At 41.3% G+C, this 24,119-nt stretch overlaps 1 protein-coding gene and 1 long non-coding RNA gene across 2 annotated transcripts; one reads left to right on the top strand and one right to left on the bottom strand.

Annotated features, from left to right (window-relative positions):
* Window positions 1-824: 824 nt before the first annotated feature.
* Window positions 825-15,984, top strand: LOC139362821 (uncharacterized). Its single transcript, XR_011622250.1, has 3 exons — window positions 825-955; window positions 1,794-1,906; window positions 15,848-15,984. It is a non-coding gene; the product is annotated as an uncharacterized lncRNA (long non-coding RNA).
* LOC105475731 (uncharacterized) lies at window positions 15,723-16,803 on the bottom strand. The gene is made up of 2 exons (XM_011731218.3): window positions 16,356-16,803; window positions 15,723-16,133 (listed from the first exon to the last, which is right to left on the bottom strand). The coding sequence occupies exons 1-2, from the start codon at window positions 16,771-16,773 to the stop codon at window positions 16,099-16,101; spliced, it is 453 nt and encodes a 150-aa protein (XP_011729520.2). The 5' UTR covers window positions 16,774-16,803; the 3' UTR covers window positions 15,723-16,098.
* Window positions 16,804-24,119: the final 7,316 nt, after the last annotated feature.

The following is a 24,119-nucleotide window of genomic DNA, read 5'->3' as shown; positions in this document are numbered from 1 at the left end:
TTTTCTTCCCCAACTCCCGAAATGCAATTCCGTCTACACTTATTATTCCCAGTTCTTTATTTGCATATAACATAAATGTTTACTTATCCACACACATGTTTAATTAAACAAGTTTAATTTTTGCTTAATCTTTTTTTTTTTTTTTTTTTGAAACAAAGTCTTGCTCTCTTGCCCAGGCTGCAGTGCAGTGGCATGACCATGGCACATTGCAGCCTTGACCTTCTGGGCTCAAGCAGTCCTCCCACCTCAGTCTCACAAGTAGCTGGCACCACAGGTTCACACCACCACACATGGCTAATTTTTTTAATTTTTTTGTAGAGATGAGGTATTGCTATGTTGCCCAGGCTGGTCTAAAACTTCTGAACTCAAGCAATCCTTTCACCTTGGCCTCCCAAAATGCTGGGATTACAGGCGTGAGCCACCATTCCTGGCTGTTTTTTTCTAAGACTCCAAAGAGTAAGTGGATCTGACATTCTTGGTTGCCCTCTCTTCTTCCTTTTCGACAAAGGCCAGAATCTTTTTAGGTATTAACCCTTCCCACACGTAACTCAGGGTTAATCCTTGCTAGGCCAAGCTTGTGATTGCCTAAACCAGGCATAGGCAAGTGAAGAAAAGTCAAGTAGAGGATTTGGGGAACAGATTTCTACATTCTTGAAAAGATACACAAGGAAGAGAGAGTCTCTCTCTGCTTCAACTTGATGTCACTATCTATATGTGATGCCTGGAACTGCATCAGCTGTTTATGACTCTGAGGACAGCCAGCCTGAGAAGGACAGAATGGAAAGGCGGGAAGGACCTGGGCCAGAGATGATGCTTGTGGGCCATGAAACTAACCACCCACAGAACCTCTCTACTTCCAGACTTCTCTGGCTTATGAAATAATTGATGTCCTCTTTGGAGTCAGGGTTTTCGGTTGCTTAGAGCTAAAAATATCCTAAAGGAGACACCAAGAAATGTGAGTATATAACTCATTTTAATTAATTTGCTCAACACATATTAATTAAGTATCTACTGTCACCAGGCATTGTTCTAGAACTTGGGTTAGAGCAATAAATAAAAGGGACAAATCCCTGCCTTTATGGAACATACATTCTAGTGTGGAATTCACTTTGTACAATGCCTTGTAGAGTAATCCCCCTTATTCTCAGGCAAAATGTTCCAAGACTGTCCAGTGGATGCCTGAAACCTGGGATTGTAGCCAACCCTATATATACTATGGTTTTTTTTTTTCTCTCTCTCTCTCTATATATATATGATAAAGTTTAATTTATAAATTAGGCAGAGTAATTTATAAATTAAAGGTAGTAAATTAACAACAATAGGTAAAATAAAATAGAACAACTACAACAATATGCCAGCACCACTGCTCTGCACTCTGGGGACATTAGCAAGTAAAATAAGAGTTCCTTGAAATAAGGCAAAATGAGGTTCAAGGAGCCCTTATTTTACGGTCCCCCAATCATCTCTGCTGGACAAAGGGATGATTCCCATCATGGGTGGGACAGAGTGTGACAACTTGAGGTTTCATCATGCTACTCAGAATAAAGCATGATTTAAAACTTGTGAATTACTTATTTCTGGAATTTGGACCAAGGTTAACCATGGATAACTGAAACCATGGAAAGCTCTGATAAGGGGACTACTGTACACTTAGTACAGCACTAAGAGGCAGAGAGAAGATCAGTGCTGGCAGGATGGGAAGAAAGCCGCATGTGTTATGCACTAGAACACTTTTCAGCGGCTCTCATTTAGTCACCATACTAAAGGTTGGTGTTATGGTCCCCATTTTACAGATGAGGACACTGGGGCTCAGGGACCATAAGCAGCAGAGCCAGGATAAGAATCCAGATGTTCAAACACCAGCTCTGACCCTCTTTCTGCTCTCCGCCTCCAACAAGCCTGCAAGGTAGGGAGTGGGTCAACAGGAGTAGCAGAATCGGGGTCCCAGTGTGCCAGGATGTGGACAGGACACGTCATGGATATACAGCTTCTCCCTGGGCTCAGGCCATTGTGTATCCATGAGGACTGTAAACAGGACAGGGCAATAAAATTCAGGACAACCTCAAAAAGATAGACATCTGGCAACTGTGAGATAAACAGAGCTTTTGATGAGCTGGTGATAGTGCAGGAAAGAGTGGAGTTGGTGCTCTAAAGGGTCTGTGATTTCCTGGCCTGTCACCTCTGATCCAGGCTACCCTGCAAGGGATGTGGTCCCAACCTCTGTAGAAGACAAACACAAGCTCCTGGATCACAAATAGGCTGATAAAAAGAGGGGAATACTGCTTCACTCAAGAGCTTTGGGTTTTGCAATAATAAAAAGTAAAGGAACCTTTCCACAAACTGCTGTTTGCATGATGTTTAGTGACATAGTAATGGTAGCTTCTATTTACTGAGCACTTGATACATACCAGGAAATTTGCCAAGTCCTTTCTCTGTAGAATCATATTATGAAGTTAATTCTATTGTTATTCCTGTTTTTACAGTTGAGGAAACCAATATACAGAGAGCTTTAGTAATCTGGCAAAGGTCTCAAAGCAAATCAGAGGCAACACTGGAGTTTCACCATGTCTGTCCCTTAACTACTAGCTGCACTCTTTGCTCTGAAGGTTTTAGGGGTTTCGTGCATCCTCCACTCTTCTCAGTATATCTCAGGTGAAGAACCAGTTTTGTTTGTTTGTTTTCTACAATTTACATGGGCTGAATCAGAATCCTAAAATGCCCACGGAGTCCCACTACGTAAAACTCATGACCTGATCTGTTCTATACGCTACAAGACCATCCCCTGACCACTTCTTGGATGCTACGGCAATGTCAAATTGCTATGAAGGTTTCTAAATATTTCCTCATGGTTTCTGTATTTGTCCCATTGTGGACCAGTAGCAAATCATTCACAGACGGGCACTGGCTCACAGACCACAGACCACAGTTTGCACAGCCCTGATCTAGGACACTTAAACCTGCAGATCCCTCATCCTGAAAAGGCAAGAAGCCCCCTTAATAATGATGACTGTTTTTATATACAGGCATACCTCAGAGAAGGAAAGCCCAACATTTGAAAATCCAAAGGAAAAAAGGAAGCAGAGCCATCTATGAAAGGGTAGTTCACAGACGTAACAGTATCTTCCATGTTATAAACCAATAACTGTCCAACAGTGGGAGAACAGAAAAATAATTCCGGTCAGGGCATTCATTAGAATAGTATGCAGCCATTGGAGGGTATATTGTTCAGCTCAGGCTACCATAACAAAATACCGTAGACTGGTATTTGTAAACAGAAATGTACTTTCTGACGATTCTGGAAGTCCCAGATCAGAGCCCCGCAGGAGAAGTTTCTGGTGAAGAATCTCTTCCTACCTTGAAGATGACTGTGTATCCTCACCCAGGCTGAGTGTCTCTCTAGTGTCTCTTCCTAGAAAGATACAAATCCTAACGAATCAGGGCCCCATCTGTATCACCTCCTTTAACTTTAATCACTTCCATAAAGACACTGTCTCCAAATACAGTCATATTTGGGCTTAGAGCTTCAACATACGGATTTTGGAGGGAACACAATTCAGTCCCTAGCAGAGGGATAGTATCAAAGACTTTATAAACCATCTTATCCTTAATCGTAAATTGGTGGATCATTTCTGCATTTTTTTTAGTACACTTAATAATATCTCCTTTACTTATTTTAAGAAAGCTGTTATAAATTCATTCTTACTAAGGTATACATGGCCAGTAACTTTTACTACTTCCCAGGAAACAGTTGCAATGTAATGAGAGATGTAGTTAGCTGACAGGAATTAACTATCCGCTATACAGTAGGAACAGTACATTGAATCAGGCATAAGATGAGACTTTTTGGAATCCCTGATATTATATAGCACAAGTCTCTTAAGCCTTGTCCCAGCTTTTCTTCCAAATGAAAAAACTAGAGTCCTTGCCTACACCAAGAATATAGATTAGCTATTTCACTCCCCTACTTAGTAAGTGTATATGCGGAAGCTTTTAATTATTTAGGATTTAAAACTCACCTACTTCCCAAAATAATTTGAAAACGTTTAAGAAAATTAAAACAATTCAATTAAAAACAGAACAGAAGCAGCTAACAATGGCCAAAAGCTAGATACAAAGATATGCAGCCAGGCACAGTGGCTCATACCTATAATCCCAGCACTTTGGGAGGCCAGGGCAGGAGGATCACTTGAGATCAGGAGTTCGAGGCCACCCTGGACAACATGGTGAAACCCTGTCTCTACAAAAAACACAAAAATTAACCAGGCATGGTGGTGTGCAACTGTGGTCCCAACTACTCAGAAGGCTGAGGTGGGAGGATCGTTTAAGCCTGGGAATCAGAGGTTGCGGTGAGCCAAGATTGCACTACTATACTCTAGCCTGGGTGACAGAGTAAGACCCTGCCTCAAAATATACATATATATATTGCTATAGTGAAGCAATACGTGTAATTTATATCTCCCTCTGAGGGACAGCATTATCTTTTACTCAGTAAAGTGGGCTGACTGATCGTATCTCCCATAGCACTTCCCATGGTAGGTGTTCAAAATGAACAAATTTAATCAACATGCATCAACTTCAAGGTTTAGCTGTCTCTTCCTAAGCAAACCAATACCCAAATAATGAAGTATTTTGTAAATTCCAAAGCAATAGCTGATCCTGATCATTTTATTTTTCTGCTAAGCCATTTACAGTACCCCAGGCCTGAAGTATATTATATGTTGTCGCTTTATAATGTATTTAGAACTCAACAGACTCCCTTTCCCCTCACCTCACAATTATATGATCCACATAGGTCAAATTTTGTGTCAAGCGAATTAAAGTGTTATTTTACTATCCGAAGTAATTGTTTCTGGATTAAAAGGCCATTATGCTGAAATGGTTATGTTGGTGATTATGCCGTTAAGAATGTGGGGCTATTGGTTTAGCTGAATGCCCAGGTTCGTGAAAGTCTTCTTTCAGCTATCCTGTATGTGGCAAATCATTCTTAACTGGGTACTCCAAATGGTCTGTGTGCCTCAGATGTACTTTACTAAGCCATTAACACATTGAAGTTCCTCCCCTAATTCCCCAATCGACCATTAATTAACAGTGTAAGAAGAAAGAATCAGGCCCCCCATTGTGATGTGGCTGAGATGAAACGTTTCAGCAGTGATGGTGCTCAGAATCAGGCAGTCATTGGATGAGCTCTCTTCATCACATCAAATATGCCATCAAAGGAGGGGAGAGGGGACTATTAGAACAGTGCTTTTATTACAAGCATTTTTCTTAAACTCTGCCAAGTATAAATACTTTTTCAAAAGCTTCAAGGAATCTCAACATTGCAAGGAATTTTGAGACTGACTTGGCCTTCGAACTGCTCCCATATCTGATGACCCACTATGTGCTAAGCGCTATGTTAGACAATTCAATGCTTACAAATCCCTTCAAGATTTCCTACTGTACACATGTGGGAAAAGAAGCTTAGAAAGAAGAATCTATCCAAAGTCTGATGGCAACTTGTAAACTATGTTAAAGATCCATTTGGGTTTATCTCTGAAACACAGGCTTCTATCACATACCAATTCCCTAAAACCACAGCAATCTAGCTTACATGTTAGGCCACACATAGGTCTACGCACATACCTTAGAACCATACGGTTAATCATAAGCCAACAAAACCCTGAAAAATTCCCAGAAATAAACTTTACAAGAAACAGGCAAAATCTATTTGTGAACACACACGCGCGCACACACACACACAGAAGAAGGTTTCAACAAAGTTTTGAGCAATTTGAGAAATCATGTCTCTTCTTATATTATCACATAAGGAGACTCAGAATTGTAAAGAAGCCAATTCTTCCCCAAGTTAATGTATAAATTTATGTAAACATATATTGTGTAAGTTACATAATTCTAATGAAAGTACCAACAGGATCTTTCTTGAAACTTTGAAAAATAATTCTAAAGCTTATCTGGAAGGATAAACATTCAAGAATAGCCAAGAAAATTCTAAACATAAGAGTAATGAGATATTAAAATGTGTGGTGCTGGCACAGAAATACACAGACTGACCACATCACCATGGTGGGGCCAGAAAGTATGTGTAGACATTTAGTACATAATCAAAGTAGCATTTTACATCAGTGGGACTAAGATAAATTATTCAAGAAATGGGAAATGGTCTTCATACATAACAAAAAGAAATGATCTGGAAAAAACTAGCTAACCATTTGGACAAAATAAATAGAGCTGGATCCCAGCTTTATTCTTTATACTGCGTTAAATTCCAGTGGGATCAACACTTTAAATGTAAAAATGGGAAAAGTGGAAAAGTATAGGAGAAAAACACATGAAGATTTGTATTATCCAGGGAAGTGACAGTCTTTCTTATCTTAAGTCAAAGGCCAGAAATGAAAAGAGAAAAAGAAATTTTATTTCATAAAAATGTAAATTGATAAATTTTATTTCATAAAAAATTTATTTCATAAAAACCTCCTATAGTTAAAAAAAAAGCAAATGACAATCTGAGAAAAATATTAGCAATAAATATGATTTTAAAGGGTTAATATCACTAATCTTGAAAAGACAGTATATAAAATACTTTCTCATATGTGTGTGTATATATATATTTTTTCTTTTTTTTCAAGATGGAGTCTTGCTCTGTCACCCAGGCTGGAGTGCAGTGGCATGATCTCAGCCCACTGCAACCTTTGCCTCCCGGGTTCAAGCAATTCTTCTGTCTCAGCCTCCCAAGCAGCTGCACTTACAGGCATGCGTCACCATGCCCAGCTAATTTCTGTATTTCTAGTAGAGATGGGGGTTTCACTATGTTGGCCAGGCTGGTCTCAAACTCCTGACCTCGTGATCTACCACCTCAGCCTCCCAAAGTGCTGGGATTACAGGCATGAGCCACTGCACCCGGCCTCTTCTCTATATGCTAACATTTTTTATTTTTTTACAATGAGCATGTACCATTTTTCTATAGAGAAAAATAATAAGGCTGTTTTCATTTTTAAAAAGAAATATTTGTTTAACCATGCCTACTTCTTCCAGCATATAACTCCCAATATTTAAAGGAACTAACCAACAACTTTAGATCATACTATCACAACCCCTAATCAAAGTTCTAAAAGTTCTTGAAGTTGGATGTGCTTAAGAATCGCCCAGGGTGCCAGGAGGGGTGGCTCATGCCTGTAATCCCAGCACTTTGGGAGGCCGAGGCGGGCGAATCACGAGGTCAGGAGATAGAGACCATCCTGGCTAACATGGTGAAACCCCGTCTCTACTAAAAATACAAAAAATTAGCCGGGCGTAGTGGTGGGCGCCTGTAGTCCCAGCTACTCTTGAGACTGAGGCAGGAGAATGGCGTGAACCGGGAAGGCAGAGCTTGCAGTGAGGTGAGACAGCCCCACTGCACTCCAGCCTGGGCGACAGAGCGAGACTCCATCTCAAAAAAAAAAAAAAAAAAAAAATCGCCCAGGGAGGTTTTACTGCTGATTTCAAGGGTAGAAAACTTTGCCTTTAAAATGGAACAAGCATCTTGATGTATCGAGTCTGCTAACCTCACTTTGAAAATTATGTATATTCAATCATGGGACATTTAAACGTGCAAAAAAAAGTACACTGGGAGACTATCTCTGAATTTACCAGATACAGAAATACCCAGTGCTTCTGCAATATACCCATGTAGCAAACCTGCACATGTACTCCCTGAATCTAAATTTTAAAAATAAAAAAGAAAGAAATGCCCCGTGCTTCTTAAAGCAGCTACATTGGCCATTGAAGAATTGCTTTCTCTGTCTTATAGTTTTGGGGGTCCCTTAAGATCCGATGCTAAAATGTTGATGCCAAATGAAACTTACTGTCTTGAAATTTCGTCCTCAAGATGTCTTACATTTTGTGTTGGGAAAACAATTATTTGATATGACCCTGAACTCTCTGCAGTTCCATGGTATAAAATATGTGGTTGTGTCTTCCCCGGTTAAGTGACTTTTACAGGAACTCAATCTTCTGTGTGCAGTTTTAATTTCATTTGCTGAAGATTCTATGTGTTTTCTAAGGTAGAAAGAAAATCTGATTCTTTCTTGGAAACATCCTACTTCACTTCAACAATCTGATTTTTTCATAAACTTGGAATGACCTTTGCAAGTGTCTATTGGCCTCTTCTTCTCCTTCTATGTCCACCTCCATGTTAGGAGCTTTACAGGCTTTAAATATTTGGACACTACTACAGTTCATTATGTATATATGTGACATATTCAAAGCTATCGCTTTAGATTCAAAACCTACGATTTCAGGTTAATTGATGGCATCTCCAGAATTAAATGCAGTTTACTTTGAGAGATCTTCCTGTGACTGTGTTTCTCAAAGGACATGAAAGAATTAGAAATTGATCATTTTTTTCTTTATTTTCTCTCTTTTTACAACTTCTGGTGACAAGTAGTTAAATCCTATCACCTACATGTTTAGGCTTATAATCATTTCTCTCCTTGTTTACAGGTACCATCAAACTAGATAAAAATAATTCTGGAGCCATTTTATTGTTTATATAATATTAGGTCATTCCTTTCTTCCTTCTTCACTCGTTCATTTGATCAGTCCTCATTGAGCATCTGGATATGGTCCAGTTACTTTGCAAGATCATAAGCCTAGAAACACTTTTGGAACTCTAATTCTGATTGATTCAATATTTTCCTAAGTTTTTCCAAGAAGGAACCAAACTCCACAACTGCAGCATAGCTCCAGAAATATCAACTAAACAATTACTGTGATATTAGTTTCAATAATCTTCGTAAATGGCCAGGAAAATGTCTCACCAACTGGGGACTATCAACCATCATTACTTCAATCTGGTGCTCATGGCTCCACATGGGTACTTTTGGGTCTCCTGGTCTGTACTGACGTAGAAATACTTAAGCTTCCTGACACCCAATGACATGTATGACATACTCTGCCAGTAGCTCTCTTGATACTGGTAGAGGGACATGCTCTTTCACAATGACCATTCTTCCAAAACAATCTTTACTCTGGGAGTAATCTGGGAGTGAATCATGGATGAAGAATTCTGCTCTCTGAACAAAGACTGCAGGTCCCTAAAATCCTGACAGTAATTTGGGACTGGCACCTGCTCACCTCTCTTGTCATACTATCAGTAACCCTGTGCTGCCCTTGAATTTCAGAGGAAATCAGAAATTTGTTTTCACCAGCCAGTCCTTGCTCCATGCCAATGAAAATATCAAATTTGGTTCCACCAGGAGTCCCCCTGGAGAGGTCTGCCATGGCTTCCACGTGTAAGGTGATCTCATAGGAAGCTATTTTGGAAATCCCCAATATCAATGTGGGACAGATGGCTTGACTCTGTGAGGTTTTAGCAGAGCCTCTTAGACCTCTCACTTTCCTTTGTAAAATCTAAGACTCTAGTGACTGACAGGGTTGGCAAGGCATCCTTCTTCAATAATTCAATAAATTCAGCAAAATCCCTCATCTTAGGTGAGTCACTGGTCATAAAAGATGTTATGATGGCACGTTTGGTCTTATGGGCTATCTGCTTGTGTTTATTTTGTTTGCTTCTAGATAGCCTCAAATACCACTTGGAAAAGGCTGAGTCTAAAAATTGGGGGAACCATGTATAGTTCATCTGAAAGTCAGCAAGTCTTTCATTCTTTTGGGCAAGGTAGGCTTGGTAATAATTCTCAAAGAGTACTGATGTCAGCTTGAAGGGAGGTCTGTAATCAATAGGTCCCAGGGTTCTCTCTCTCTTTAGACACTGCCTCAGTCAGAATGCTTCCCTTTGCCACAGAGGAGGACATGATGGCAAGCTTATCAAGTCCAATAAAATTCATTCAGTGTGTGAATCCCAAGAAAGAGGACACTTGACATCCAACTCTGCAATGTACTTCAGAGAAACCAGTTAAGCAACATCCGTTCAACTTCCAGAGTGGAGATAGGATTCATCTGCATATAAAGAGTAATTGCCAGAAGATTCCTATGTCCTGCTTTTCACTTTTCTTCATTTTTACTAGTCTCCTCTTCTTTTCCTTTATTTTCTTGCATTTCTTTCTTTTTCTGTTTTGCCAAAAGGTGTATAAAATATTTGAGGTCACAGTAAGTGCCCCTGCTTGTTAGTTCCAGCAAATTATAAGCAGCCCCTTACTACCATAGTAAAGGAACACTCTTAGGTATCACACAATGCTCCCCAGTATGCAGATTGGAAGATAAAATCCTTTCAGGCAAGTCAAGTCCTGTGGCTCAAAAGCCATAAGATTTTTGAGCTGATAAAAATATTGGAAATGATCTAGCCATTTTACAAATGAGGCACATTAAAGTTATGGGATGTTCATGGCTTACCAGTGCCCCACTACAATTCAGATATAGAGCCTGAATGGGAACACCCACTCCTTCCCTATATCTCTCCCTTACACTCCTGGCACCTTGTAAGTAGGAAGCACATGCCCTTCTGCTCTCCTTTCTCCCTGACACACAAACCCTGTGCCATTCATATGGGCATTCCCACAAAGCTCCACCCCTTTCATCGTGGTTTCCTCTGTCTAAAAGTCCTTCCTTAATCTGGAAATCATTCCCTACTCATCTTCCAAGACCCAGCTCAAATATTGAACTTTGGGGAAATTTATGTACTCCATGCAAGTCACTTGCTCAATGTTTACTTTGCCTGTACTATGTGACTTTTCAGACTGGTTTACATCCCACTGTCTCTCCTACCCGGAGCTCCTGAGACCAAGAATAACATGTCAGCCATCTTGATTCCCTGGCTTTGCACAGAGCCAGGCACGTGGTACACAGGAAGTGACCAATTAAGCAAACAAACAACACCAACAATAAAAACAACTCTCAATCTACAATTCTGTGGAAGCCAAAGCTCCTGCTTTCAAGGGGCTTATTCAGTGGAGGAGTTGCTTATAACCTCACAATAAATATTTGCTGAATCATGAATTAATGTGCTCTAATTCTGATTCTCCCAGGTTGATAGGTTATTACCAAAATCCATCTGCTCTCAGTGTGATTTGTGGCTCAACTATTTTTTTTATCTTGGCTAATAGGACTTACTACTCTGTAGTCTGGCTTCTGCACTACACTGCATTTATCACCACCCCCAGTACTGGACTCTCACCATAAAGCTATGCAGAGAAATTGGCGGGAAATTCACTGTCCATGATAGTGGACATGATAAAACGTCATGTTAGCCTGGAGTGGGAAACTAAGCACACATACTGTTAGTCGGTGTGTAAGATGATCAGCTTGGCAATATATATCAACATTTTTAATGTACGTCTTTTTAGCTGCATTTCCACTACTAAAAATTTATTTTATGAACATACTTGCACAAATTTCCAAATGTGAATAATAAGGGTATTCATTGAAGTAATAGTTGAAACAGCATACATCTAAACATTGTTATATCCATACCCTGGAATTCCATGCAGTTATTTAAAAGGATGCCACAGATATAAATGTGCTAAGAAGGAGTGAAGTTCAATAGTCACGCATCACTTAATGATGGAGATACTTTCTGAGAGAGGTGTTGTTAGGTGATTTCATCATTGTGCAAACATCATACAGTGTACTTACACAAACCTAGATCATAGAGCTTACTACACACCTAGGCTAGATGGTGTAGCCTATTGCTCCTAGGCTACAGACCTGTACAGCATGGTACTGTACTGAATACTGTAGCAACTGTAATACAATGGTGAGTATTTGTATATCTAAGCATAGGAAACGTACAGTAAAAATACAGTGTAAAAGATAAAAAATGTACTTTGGGAGGCCGAGGCCGGCAGATCACGAGGTCAGGAGATAGAGACCATCCTGGCTAACATGGTAACACCCCGTTTCTACTAAAAATCCAAAAAATTAGCTGGGCGTGGTTGCACGTGCCTGTAGTCCCAGCTACTCAGGAGTCTGAGGCAGGAGAATTGTTTGAACCTGGGAGGCAGAGGTTGCACTGAGCTGAGATCGCGCCACTGCACTCCAGCCTGGGCGACAGAGTGAGACTCTGTCTCAAAAAAAAAAAAAAAAGAAAAGATACACCTGTATAGGGCACTTAGCATGAATGGAACTTGCATGACTGAAAGTTGCTCTGAGTGGGTCAGTGGATGAGTAAAGAGTGAATGTGAAGACCTAGGACATTACTGTACATTACTACAGACTTTATAAGCCCTATACTCTAGCCAGGCATGGTGATGCGCATCTATAATCCCAGCTACTCAAGAGGCTGAGGCAGGAGGATCACTTGAGCCCAGGAGTTCTAATCCAGCCTGTGTAACATAGCAAGATCCCATCTCAAAAAATAAAAAGTGAAAATAATAAATAAACTCTGTAGACTTAGGCCACACTAAATTATTTATTTATTTTTCCTTCTTCAACAATGAATTAAACTTAGCTTTCTATAACTTTTTACTTTAAAAACTTCTTAATTTTTTTAGCCTTTTATTTTGTAATAATACTTACCTTAAAACACAGATTGTATAGCTGTACAAAATTATTTAATTTCTTTATATCCTTATTTATAGCAGCTGTTTTAAAATTTTTATTTTTATTGTTTTTACTTTTTAAGTTTTTTGTTAAAAACGAAGATACAAACAGGTACGTTAGCCTAGGCCTAGACAGGATCAGGATCATCAATATCACTGTCTTCCACCTTCACATTGTGTCCCATTGTAAGGTCGTCAGTGCATGGAACTGCCATCTCATTCATACATATATATGTGTTTTTTTTTTTTGAGACGGAGTTTCGCTCTTGTCACCCGGGCTGGAGTACGATGGCATGATCTCCTCTCACTGCAACCTCTGCCTTCTGGGTTCAAGTGATTTTCCTGCCTCAGCCTCCTAAGTAGCTGGGATTACAGGTGCCTGCCACCACACCCAGCTAATTTTTGCATTTTTAGTAGAGATAGAGTTGCACCATGTTGGCCAGGCTGGTCTCGAACTCCTGACCTTAGGTGATCCACCTGCCTCGGCATCCCAAAGTGCTGGGAATACAGGCATGAGCCACTGCGCCCAGCCTCGTCTCCTCTATTAAAATTCTTTCTTCTAGAATCCTTCTGAAGAACCTGCCTGTGGCTGTTTTATAGTTAACTTTTATACATACATATGTGTGTGTGTGTGTATATATGTGTGTGTGTGTATAAATATGTGTGTATGCATGTGTAGAAAGTACAGTCTAAAATAATAATAAATAGTATAGTAAATGCACAAACTAGTAACAGTTGTTTATTGTTATTATCAAGTATTATGTACTTGATAATGTGGCATACTGTGTTACGTGGTACACTTTTAAATGACTGGCAATTCAGTAGGTTTCTTTACACTGACATCACCACAAGCACGCAACTAATGTGTTGCATTAAGATGTTACAATTTTTCAGCTCCATGGTAATCTTACAGGGCCACTATCGTATATGCGGTCCATTGCTGATCAAAACATCATTATGGGGCACATGACTGTATTATTAATTGAAAATATAAGATGCTGAAGAGTAACGTTCAGCATTAACCCATTCGTGTAAACAAAGAGTAGATATACAGTCATGCACCACATCATGACATTTCGGTCAACAATGGACAGAATATACAACAGTGGACCCATAAGATTAACTTGGAGCCTAGTGGCAACATAGCCATCATAATGTTGTAGAGCAATTACCTTTTTAAAAATAAATTTAGTGTAGCCTAAGTGTACGGTGTTTATAAAGCCTACAGTAGTATACACAATGTCCTAGACCCTCACATTTACTCACCATTCACTCCACTCACCCGAGCAACTTCTAGACCTGCAAACTCCATTCATGGTAAGTACCCTATACAGGGTTTTTTTTTTTTTTTAATCATTTATACTGTATTTTTACTGTACCTTTTCTATGTTTAGATACACAAATACTCACCACTGTGTTACAATTGCCTACAGTGTTCTTTTTTTTTTTTGGGGGGGGGATGGAGTTTTGCTGTGTCGCCCAGGCTGGAGTGCAGTGGCACAATCTCTGCTCATTGCAAACTTCACCTCCCAGATTCAAGTGGTTCTCCTACCTCAGCCCCCCGAGTAGCTGGAACTACAGGTGTGTGCCATCAAGCCCAGCTAATTTTGGGGTTTTTAGTAAAAACGGGTTTTCACCATGTTGGCCAGGCTGGTCTTGAAGGCGGGTCTCAGCCTCCCAAAGTGCGGGGATTTACAGGCATGAGCCACCATGCCTGGCCAATTGCCTTCAGTGTTCTGTTACAGTACCATGGTGTACAGATTTGTAGCCTAGGAGCAATAGGCTATACCATATAGCCTAGGTGTGTAGTAGGCTACACCATCTAGGTTTGTATAACTACACTTTATGATATTCGTGCAATGATGAAATCGCCTAACGATGCATTTCTCAGAACATATTCCCATCATTAAGAGATGCATGACTGTATATATTTGTATGTGTTTTTAAGTTACTGGAAGAATATACAAAAATATTAATAGTGCTTGTAACAGTGAATGGTATAGGAGGAAGGAAGGAGGATTCTATTTTTTATTTCATACATTTCTGCAGTGTTTGAATTATTTTTATTGAATATATTACTTTCATTATTTTTAAAAACGTCTTCTTCCCACCTTCTTGTCTTGTCTATTTCAGCCTAGCCAACTAGGTTTTCTCAGGACTGAGGTTATTTATTCCATATTAACTCTGTCTCAAGCTCATATGCATCTCCCAAGATTCTTCTTCCCAAACCACTTTAGGTTTAAGAATGACCTTTCCTAGGTCTTTAGCTTATGATTAAACAAATGAAACCATCAACAGATAGACCCCCTAATTCAGGTGTTGAATTACAAAAACGAATTTTCAGGGGGAAAAATGCTAACTCAATTGTGTTAGTTAAAATATCAATAAACATTAGCGATGACACAGTGTCATGAAGCGGAAGGTCAAAGACTTACACACCCTTCACTGGGCGCCATGGTGGGACTTAACTGGGGCAGTTCCGGTTCTGCCATTAGGACCATGAGCACTCCAATCTCAATGAAATTGTATAAGACACTGCCATTATCCCCGGATCATTGCCACGATAGACCCAAACAACTCCAGTCTATCGTGTCAATGGGTATTTGGGGAGTCTTTAACACACGGATCATTGGCAAGCTGTGCCATAAAAACCCTGTAGGAGCCGTGACCGTGTGTGGAATCAATGCACACTCGGGGACTCCCCCATGCCCGGATCATTTGCAGCGCATCGTGTCAATGCATACTCCGGGAGCTCTTACTCTGAAGCCTGTGAGTGCTGAGGAACAGTGTACACCAAAAATACTTATGAAATAGTGGTTACAGTGCGTACACAGTATTCACTTTTCTAAATGGCATGTCAGCAAGTTCAGTGTGCCACAAATAACTCCTAAAAGGCACAAAACACTCCTAGAGGCCCACCTTCACACAGGAACGGTTGGTCCATGGAATTGTGGCATGGCTGTGGGGGAGTGTAAGTTCTTCTTTACAGTAAAAAAGGGAAAAGGAAGAGACATCTCCTACGCAGTGTTGTCAGGGTTCTCAGCATAATCCCAAACACCTCTTAATTTTTTCCTGGGCATTTGATCCCCAAGATACAAGGACCTTCCCTCCATCCCTGCCTTGTTCCAAAGTACCCGGAGAGCAAGATGAGAGGGCAGGGTTAGAGGATAGGTGGGGTTGGGTCTTAAATGCGGTCCCACAGAAATACAGTGTGAACCACGTGTGTAAATTTAAATGTTCTTTGTAGCCACATTTAAAAAAAAAATTAATTCATGATACTTTATTTCACCCCATATACTCAAAATATTATCATTTCAATATGCAACCAATGTTTTTAAAGGATGAATGAGCCAGTTCACATTCTTTTTTTCATACAGTCTTCTTTACAATGGAGTGTGTATTTCCCACTTGGAGAACATCCTGGTCTGGCCTGGCCACACTGCAAGCACTCAGCAGCCTCTTGTGGTCAGTGGCTGCCCCAGTGAGCAGCACAGGGGCAGAGGCCCAGGAAAACCAACCCCAGGAGCGTGGATGTTCACTGCCTTCCTTCAACCACTCCAGTCAGGTGCGTCCACCTTTCCGCCTCATTTCCTTAGCAGGGCTGCAACTGTGGAACAGCAGCCTTTTTTCAGCAGCCTGACAGAATAGCTGTGTGTTGGGTTTCTGTAATCATAAAAATGACCACAAATACGCATTCGGAAAGAGGGACGAAAACTTCTCTAGGCCCAAATTGTAATGGAGTACTAGGTCATCCTTCTTGGAGACGGAGGTGAAGGGAGGGCAAGGGGCCCCTGGGGAAGGAAAGGGGGGGTGGGCGTGGCGTCGAGTGCGGGGGCGGCGGCCTGACTGCACCCACTAACTTCCCCAAACCTGCCGCCAGCTCACCTCGCGGCGTGCGGGGTCCCTGGCAGTCGGACGCGGCAGGGTGGCTGGTTTCTGGGGCTGAGTCTGGCCGGACACAAAAGAGGAGGGAAAGGAGGAAACGGAGACAAAGGCGCGGGGGAGGACGAGGAGGCGCGCGCGGTCGCGGGGCGAAGCGGGGATGCGGGGCGGGCACGCGCAGCCCCGGGCTCCCGGGACTGGCGGGCGGGAGCAGGCGGAGCGGGCAGGGCGATTTGAATATCAGGCTCTGCCACACTTGGGGCGCCGCTGACAACTTCATTACCTCCGCATATAAAAATGACTGCCGGGGAATGCAAATAGCTAGCGCGTCTCGGCCGCCTGCCCCCGTTCCGCCGCCTGCTGCAGGCGGAGGCCCCGGGAGCCACGGCGGCCCGAGGCGCAGACGCGCCCTGTCCAACATAATGAACTGCCCGGCCGCGGCTCCGCCCACGCCCCCGCCCGCGCCCGCGCCGCCAAGCCCGGCCGGGATGGGGAGCCGGCCGGGTGCGGGAGGAGAAAGGGGTGGGCGGCCGGGCGCGGCTCAGAGGCCGCGCGTTGCTAGTCAGTGTCGGCAAATGCCCTGCCTCTTGACTCTGTCATCCAATTAATGCCGTGAAAATGCCAGGAAAATAAGAGTGCTCGGTGGGTTCCACTAGTGACCGCGAACTCTGACGGAAAAGCGGGACCCCCGGCCTCCGTCCCGTGCGCCCTCGTGGTTAAATTGGACGCCAGCATCCCGGCGCCCCGCTCTCGCCTCTACTGCAAGCCGGCGGCAGGTGTGCTGCACCCTGCTCCCCAGGCCTGCGGCCCCCGCGGCCACCTGGACGAGGCTGCGTCGCAGTGCAGGACCCGCCTCCCGAACCCTGGGCCTTCCTTGCTGGGCTCCCCGGGTGGCCACCGAGGCCACCCGCGTGCGGGAGGGAACGCAGGCTTCACGGCGCCTCTCTTCTTGTCCTGGCTTGCTCCCTGGCAAGAAGTCATCTCCTGCCTTCTGATAGCTCTCCCTGTCACATCTGGGCCCCTTGTGAACTTCTCGAGGGGAGGAGCGAGGTCACTTTTATTAATAATAGCAACAACGACAGTAGTAAACATCTACTGAGGATTATTCTATGCAAGGCACTATGCCAACTGCTTTACCTACATTATGTTTATCACGGCGATCTTACTGCTCTCCTGGAAACCAGGCTTAGCAAAGGCTTGCAAGGTGCCCAGCATAAGCCAGCTAGGGTGGAGGGAGCACAGATGAGAACCCAGGCTCCTCTGCACTCTCTATCACTCTGCAGTATTTTCCCCGTCCTTCTTACAGCTCACACAACTGTCCAGCACTCCTTCCTCCCGCGACTGCATCACCCCCAGCCATTTTAGGCCAGGTCAGCCCCCACCGCCCCCATCCCCCCACCCCCTCACCCCCTCCCTCTCCTTGGCCCAGAAGTAAATCCTAAGTAGCCTAAATCGGTTATGACCAACCCCTACCCTTGCCCAGGCATTGGCTTAGAAAAGGGTATGTGACCAGTCCTGGCCAAGGCCAAGCCAGGGGACATCTGCTGGGATTTTCTGGGAAATGCTTCCTTGTTCTAAGAAAAGACACCCGTAGAAGCAGTTCCAGTTTCTTCTGTTGTATAATGTGTATCTCCACCACCTGGCAACCACCGAGGAGCCAGGGAACAAAGTTAGTCTTTGCAGAGATTTACAGCGTTAAGTGAGCTAACTCCAGTGTTAAAGTTTAGGAGAATCATGTTTTAGTCCTATCTCTACCTGCGATGTAGTCATCGTGTTTATCCAGGGACATATTTAAACTTATCTCCTTTTTGAAACAAGACAAGATATGAAGATGTAAACAAAGGAAAACTCCAGAAATTTCGTCTTGTCTCCATTAGAGTGTGTTTCTAGGCACTTCAGTGGAACCTGTCACTTCCAGCTTCTCTTCCTGGGCTCTCACCTCTTAACTCATTCAGCTTTTTCTCCCAACTCCCTTTTCCCTCAAAATAGCTCTTTGCCTACACAGCCAAGGCATCTGTTCCCTCCAGGAACATCAGAACCCCCCTTCTAACCATCCTGCACCCACACACCCAGGCGTCTGAGCTTGACTGCCTTTGAAATGTTTACTGGCCTTCAAGTAGTCTCTGAAGAATTTGCATCTAATTTTGAACTTAGGGAAAATCAGGCATAACCAGTCACTTACTAGTTTCCTTGGCAACTGCTTTAAAACAGAACCTGAATGGGAATGAAAATGGCTTTTTATGGTTTCACTAAAATCATACACACTTTTCATGAAAATATACCGAAAAAACTATAAAAAATATATATGTACTATATGCTTTATTAATTTATCTGGAATCAATACACAGTAACTAACTCAAATATCTCTGTTCCCCACTGCTGAGGAAAGGCACCCCACACTCCCTTAGCAAGACATTTAGACGCTCCACAATCTGCACCTAACCCAGCTCCAGCTTTATTTGTCTACTACAGTACACCCCCAAATCATGCTATTGCATTTCCTCTCCCATGACATTCTCTAGAATGCCCTTGAACTTCATGTCCAACTGTTCAAATACCACCGATCCTTCCAAGTCCAGATTAAATATCACCTCTTCCAAGAAGCTTTTCCCGTTCCTCACATATAATGACACAAATTGAGTTACTTAGTGTTTATTTTCAGCAATATTTAGCATATTTTATTTACTGATACCCAGTATTGTTAAAATAATGTACATTTCCTAACAGTTGGGGGGCTTAAATATAACCATGCAAACAATTAAAATGAGTAGTAAATATTACCAGCAGAATTAAACTCCCAACTTAAGGCTGAGCTGTTCACTCAGATGTGATAAAATAAAGCTTCATATGCTGCTTGTTTTTCTTAGGATAACTTCGATTTCAGTAATAGAAAACCTGTCTGTAGTAGCTTTAAAAATGAAAAAAATGTGGTATCTCATGTAGGAAGTCCCAAGGTAGCAGATGCTAAGTTTGGTTAATTTAGTGGGTCAAAAATGTTTAATGTTGCCAAGTTTTTCTCGTCTTTCCGAAACTGCCATCCTCAGCTTGCTGACCTTGTCCTTAGCTAGTTCTCCTCAAGGTCTCAAAATGGCTGCCATAGTTCCAGGCATCACTTTAAGACATGGAAAAGCCAGACAAAAAAGTTGACTGTTCTCTTAAATTTTTTAAGAGTGGAGAAATTATACCAAAGATCCCTCAGACCTTTTCTCATTGGCCAGAACCAGGGCACGCGACTATCTCTAAACTACCACTGGCAAGGGAGGCAAGATTATCAGAATTGACGACTAATCAGGATTTAGCCTTGAATTACATTGAGGGTAAGGGGAGCTGTGCAGGAGAGCAGGGAATTGACAGGACAGTCAATGCCAAAACAAAAGCTGAATTTTAGTCAGTTTCCCAGTCATCAATTTCTGCAACCAAACCATCCCAAAGCTTAGTGGCTTAGAAACTTTTTTATTTTTTCTCTAGAATCTGGACAGGGCTCCTAAGGATAAGGAATAAGGGAGGCTGGCTATTGAGTAGTATCAGGAACTTTTTTTTTTTTTTTTTGAGATGGAGTCTTATTCTGTTGCCCAGGCCAAGCTGGAGTGCAGTGGCACGATCTCAGCTCACTGCAACCTCCGCTTGCCTGGTTCAAGGAATTCTCCTGCCTCAGCCTCCCCAGTAGCTGGGATTAAAGGCGCACACCACCACGCCTGGCTAATTTTTGTATTTTTAGTAGAGACGGGGTTTCACCATGTTGGCCAGGCTGTCTCAAACACCCAACCTCAGGTGATCCTCCCACATTGGCCTCCCAAAGTGCTGGGATTACAGGCCTGAGCTACTGCGCCTGGCCAGTATGAGCGATTTATGATGGCTTTTTATTTGAAGATCAAAACCAATCACCCTTTGATTATTCTTATATTGGTTCTTTCTACCAAAAAAAAGTGTTTGAAAAAATGGTGTATATTGAATTAGTTGATAGCAAACTGATTGGCTGAATCCAATTGTTAATTTAATTTTCTTAAGGTGCAGTAAAATATTTGCTCTTTTGCTTTGCTTTCTCCCCACTAAATAGCCATATTATGGATCCCACATAGGATTTTGCCTTTAACAATATAAATGCTTGACTGAATTAAGCCATTTTTGCCCTAAGTTCTTTAGTTTGTAGACATCTGAGAATTAAGTCAGGAGAATAGCAAATAATTATTTTGATTTAGCAAATAATTTGATAACTGGATTATTCACCATCAGAATATTTCTCTTTGAAAACATGTAAATCACAGAAACGTTTGAAGATAAAACTATTAGTCAGTCACCTCTCAGAGGCAGATAAGAAAATTGTAACATGTAGTCTTTGTTTTGTAATGTCACTTCGTTATCCTAAATAGGCCTTCTAGTTCTCTTTTAATTTATATCTATATATAAGGTAAGAAAGTTCTTAAATAGTGGCTAAGTCATGTCATTTGTCTGGAGTCAATATACGGTAACTAATCAGAATGTCTCTGGTCCCCACTGCTGAGGTAAGGCAGCCCACACTCCCTTAGCAAGACATTTTTAGTCCTGTCATTTACTAAAATACCACATGGACTTCCTTTTGTCATCATATCTTCCATCTTCTAATAAATGTATAAGTGTCTCTAGGACAATACCTGGTCGGATGATGAATGTTCATACCATCATACTCTCCCTTTCTTTTCAAGACACTCATGGAACTGCTTGCACAAAATCTGATGTATTCCAATATCATCTCTGTGAATCATAGACCTTTAAAGCCAGAATGACAGTCCTCTAATTTGACAGGCAAAGAAACTAAGGCCCTAGAATTTAGAGAATTTTCTGGAAGTTACCAGACTAGTTAGTGACACAGTGGGATCTCATTATCTTGTTTTCTGGTTGGTTGCCTCTTAGACCATACATTGGTATTAATGATTAACATGAAGTACAGACCTAACTCTAACCAGGTTATGAGTCAGATTCTTTAATATGGAGTTGGTGGCACTCACTCAACCAGGTCCCTGCAATCTCCACCCCAGCATACCCAGAGATCCCATCAAGTCTCATTCCCAGGTACCTGAGGTCTCCTCAAATCCCTGTTTCATTAACTGTGCCAGCAGCCCAGGCAAACCCGGGGTTCAAGGAAGGTACTTGACAAGATGCTTCTTCCCGTCCCCATTGAGCTGGGGCAGTCAGGGGAAACAGAGGGGACAGCTGGTGATGCATCGCCTCCTGTCTACGCACCTTCACAGTGAATTTAAGGCTGAATCTTCAGATTCACATCTGACAGCTTAATCATAAAAGAAGGTTTTTGCTTCTCAAATGTTAATTGAATTTTCCCCCTTAAACAATTGTTTGGATTTAGAAACCCTGAGGCCTGTATTTTTTCAGTGTGGAATTATTCCATTGGCAGCATGCATTCAAATCCTCAACTTGTGTTTCAAATCATACATTTCTAAAAAGAGAAACCAATGTGCTCCAATTCACTAATACTTTTAAACGATTAAAAGACAACTAAGAAAATGAAACCTAACCACGACTATTTGTACCCTTCTTTTTCTTCAACCAACAATTGCTATAATCCACACTAATGAGGTAGACTATGTTAAGAATTTTCTTCACTTAACATTTCTCATTATTAATAAATTCTGCGCTGACAACTATAAAGTGAACACTTTGGATTTATGCACCTAACCTAATTACATATGCTGCATGTATGCATTTCATTATTTACTTGACAGATTCATTCCTTGATATAATAAATAATTAAACAAGAATCAAATATTAACAATCAGATACATGTTAATTCTCCTCAAATCTTTAGAAACAAACTATATTTTTATCTTCAGTTCAACAAGCACTGATTAAAATTTCTTCATTAGGCAAATTTCATAAGCAAAGTTCTTGATCTACTTTTCTTACTTTCACTGAAAATTAAACCTGGAACAAATTATTCCGGGATTACTTCATGGAAAAAAATAAATGTAACAGTATTTCTAGCAAGCCATTGGATTTGTAATCTTCCATGAGCACTGCTGTATCTTATACATGAAACATTAATCTAAGTGTTTGTTAGGAATTCTCGAAGATGGTCTTATTATAAACCAGAAGCCAGTATCAAATTGGTTGCTAGTGGTATATTACCAGAGATGTCTTGTGGGATAATGGTTTTAACCAAACAATTATTTTATAACTTGTTTAAAGAATAATTCTGTGACATTATGGACAATGGTAAAACTCAATTTGGGCTGAAAATTTACACTGAGGTCAAAGTATAGCTGTTGCTTTTTGCACTTTAATGAGCTAGCTTTAAATTTTTTTATTCACGTATATCAACATCTTCATTGATCAAACTATTCTCACATTTTATCAAATTTGCTTTGGTAGAGGATACAATACAATTTCATCATTTAAAAAATATTAAAGATTCATAGATAGCCACATTATTCATAATGCAAGATTAATGCCAGGCTGACAGGTTTTTGTAAAGATCTGACTCTTTTTTTTCTAAGTGCATATACCATATCTATGTGAAATGTACCTCTGATGTTGCATATTGATTACTCCCTTCTCTTCTCTTCTAATGCTAAAGAGAGAATATTATGAAATGATTGTCAGGGTTAGTGTGTCTCTGACCTACACATGTACTATTAATAATTTATGAGCTGATTTGAAATACGGCACCAAGAAATCAACTGAGGACCACAGCCGCTCCCAGGATGACATAGACTCTGGGTTGACAGCATGTGTGCCCAGATATTGAGGTTCTATTTGTTAAAATTCATAGAGAGACACAAATTCTTTGAGTGCCAGAGTTAACCGAATGGAAGGAAGCCACGCTTCTTTGTTAGAAATTTCAAGTAGCTACATTTATCTCTTTTCATCCAATCCTTTCTGCGACATGAAATTTCCTTTTTAAATTATTTAATCAGGTTGTCAAGTTAACTCATAGTGTCCATAAACACTGGAGAAGCTAAATTCAAATAATATGGAGGCATATAAAGCAAAAGATCAGGTCTTCCGTCTTATTTCCCCCATGCCTTCACACTCAAAGTTTGTCCAGTGTGTATCCTTCCAGACTGTTTTCTGTGTTCCTACAAAGACAGAGGAGGTGGGGAGAGAGAGTTCCCACTATTCTCAGAAATGGTCTCACACTCTACACACAGTGCTGCAGGCGGCTTTTTCCACTCAACAACATGTCAAAGACACCGCCCACATCAGCACATACATTTGTAGCTCAACTTTTAAACAACAATGTAGTGTTCCATTTTAAAGATGTCCTTTGACTCATTTATCCATTCCCTTATTAATATATTGGTAAGCTGTCTCAGATGTTTCATGATTTACAATGCCACATATACTGAACATACATACTTATGCCCTTGCTCAACTATTTCTCTAAGATAGAGTCCTAGAAGTGGAGTTGCTAGGCCAGTAACTGATTGTTAAATATCCTGAATCCACTAATTAGGGAAGGATAGATAAATATTCTTACTTAGGATTTAAATAATGTAACATTACACTAACATATATGCTCATAATATTTAAGTTCATTTCTTTAAAAAAGTTGGCTGGGCTCGGCAGCTCACGCCTATAATCCCAGCATTTTGGGAGGTTGAGGTGAAAGGATCACTTGAGCCAAGGAGCTCAAGACCAACCTGGGCGACACAGCAAGACCTGCCTCTATCTTAAAAATACAAAAATTAGCCAGGCGTGGTGACATTCGCCTGTGGTTCCAGCTCCTTGGGAGGCTGAGGTGGGAGGACTGCTTAAGCCCAGGAGTCTGAGCCT

Source organism: Macaca nemestrina, chromosome 4 (assembly GCF_043159975.1).
Source record: "Macaca nemestrina isolate mMacNem1 chromosome 4, mMacNem.hap1, whole genome shotgun sequence".
NCBI classification, from domain to species: domain Eukaryota; kingdom Metazoa; phylum Chordata; class Mammalia; order Primates; family Cercopithecidae; genus Macaca; species Macaca nemestrina.
This window is presented reverse-complemented; position numbering and strand designations above follow the sequence as displayed.

Excerpts from the sequence above, each read along its gene's own strand:
- LOC105475731 (XM_011731218.3), bottom strand. The coding sequence starts at position 16,773 with ATGTTGGACAGGGCGCGTCTGCGCCTCGGGCCGCCGTGGCTCCCGGGG. Across the intron at positions 16,134-16,355 it reads GGGACCCCGCACGCCGCGAG|AAACCCAACACACAGCTATT; the intron begins GTGAGCTGGCGG and ends TTATGATTACAG.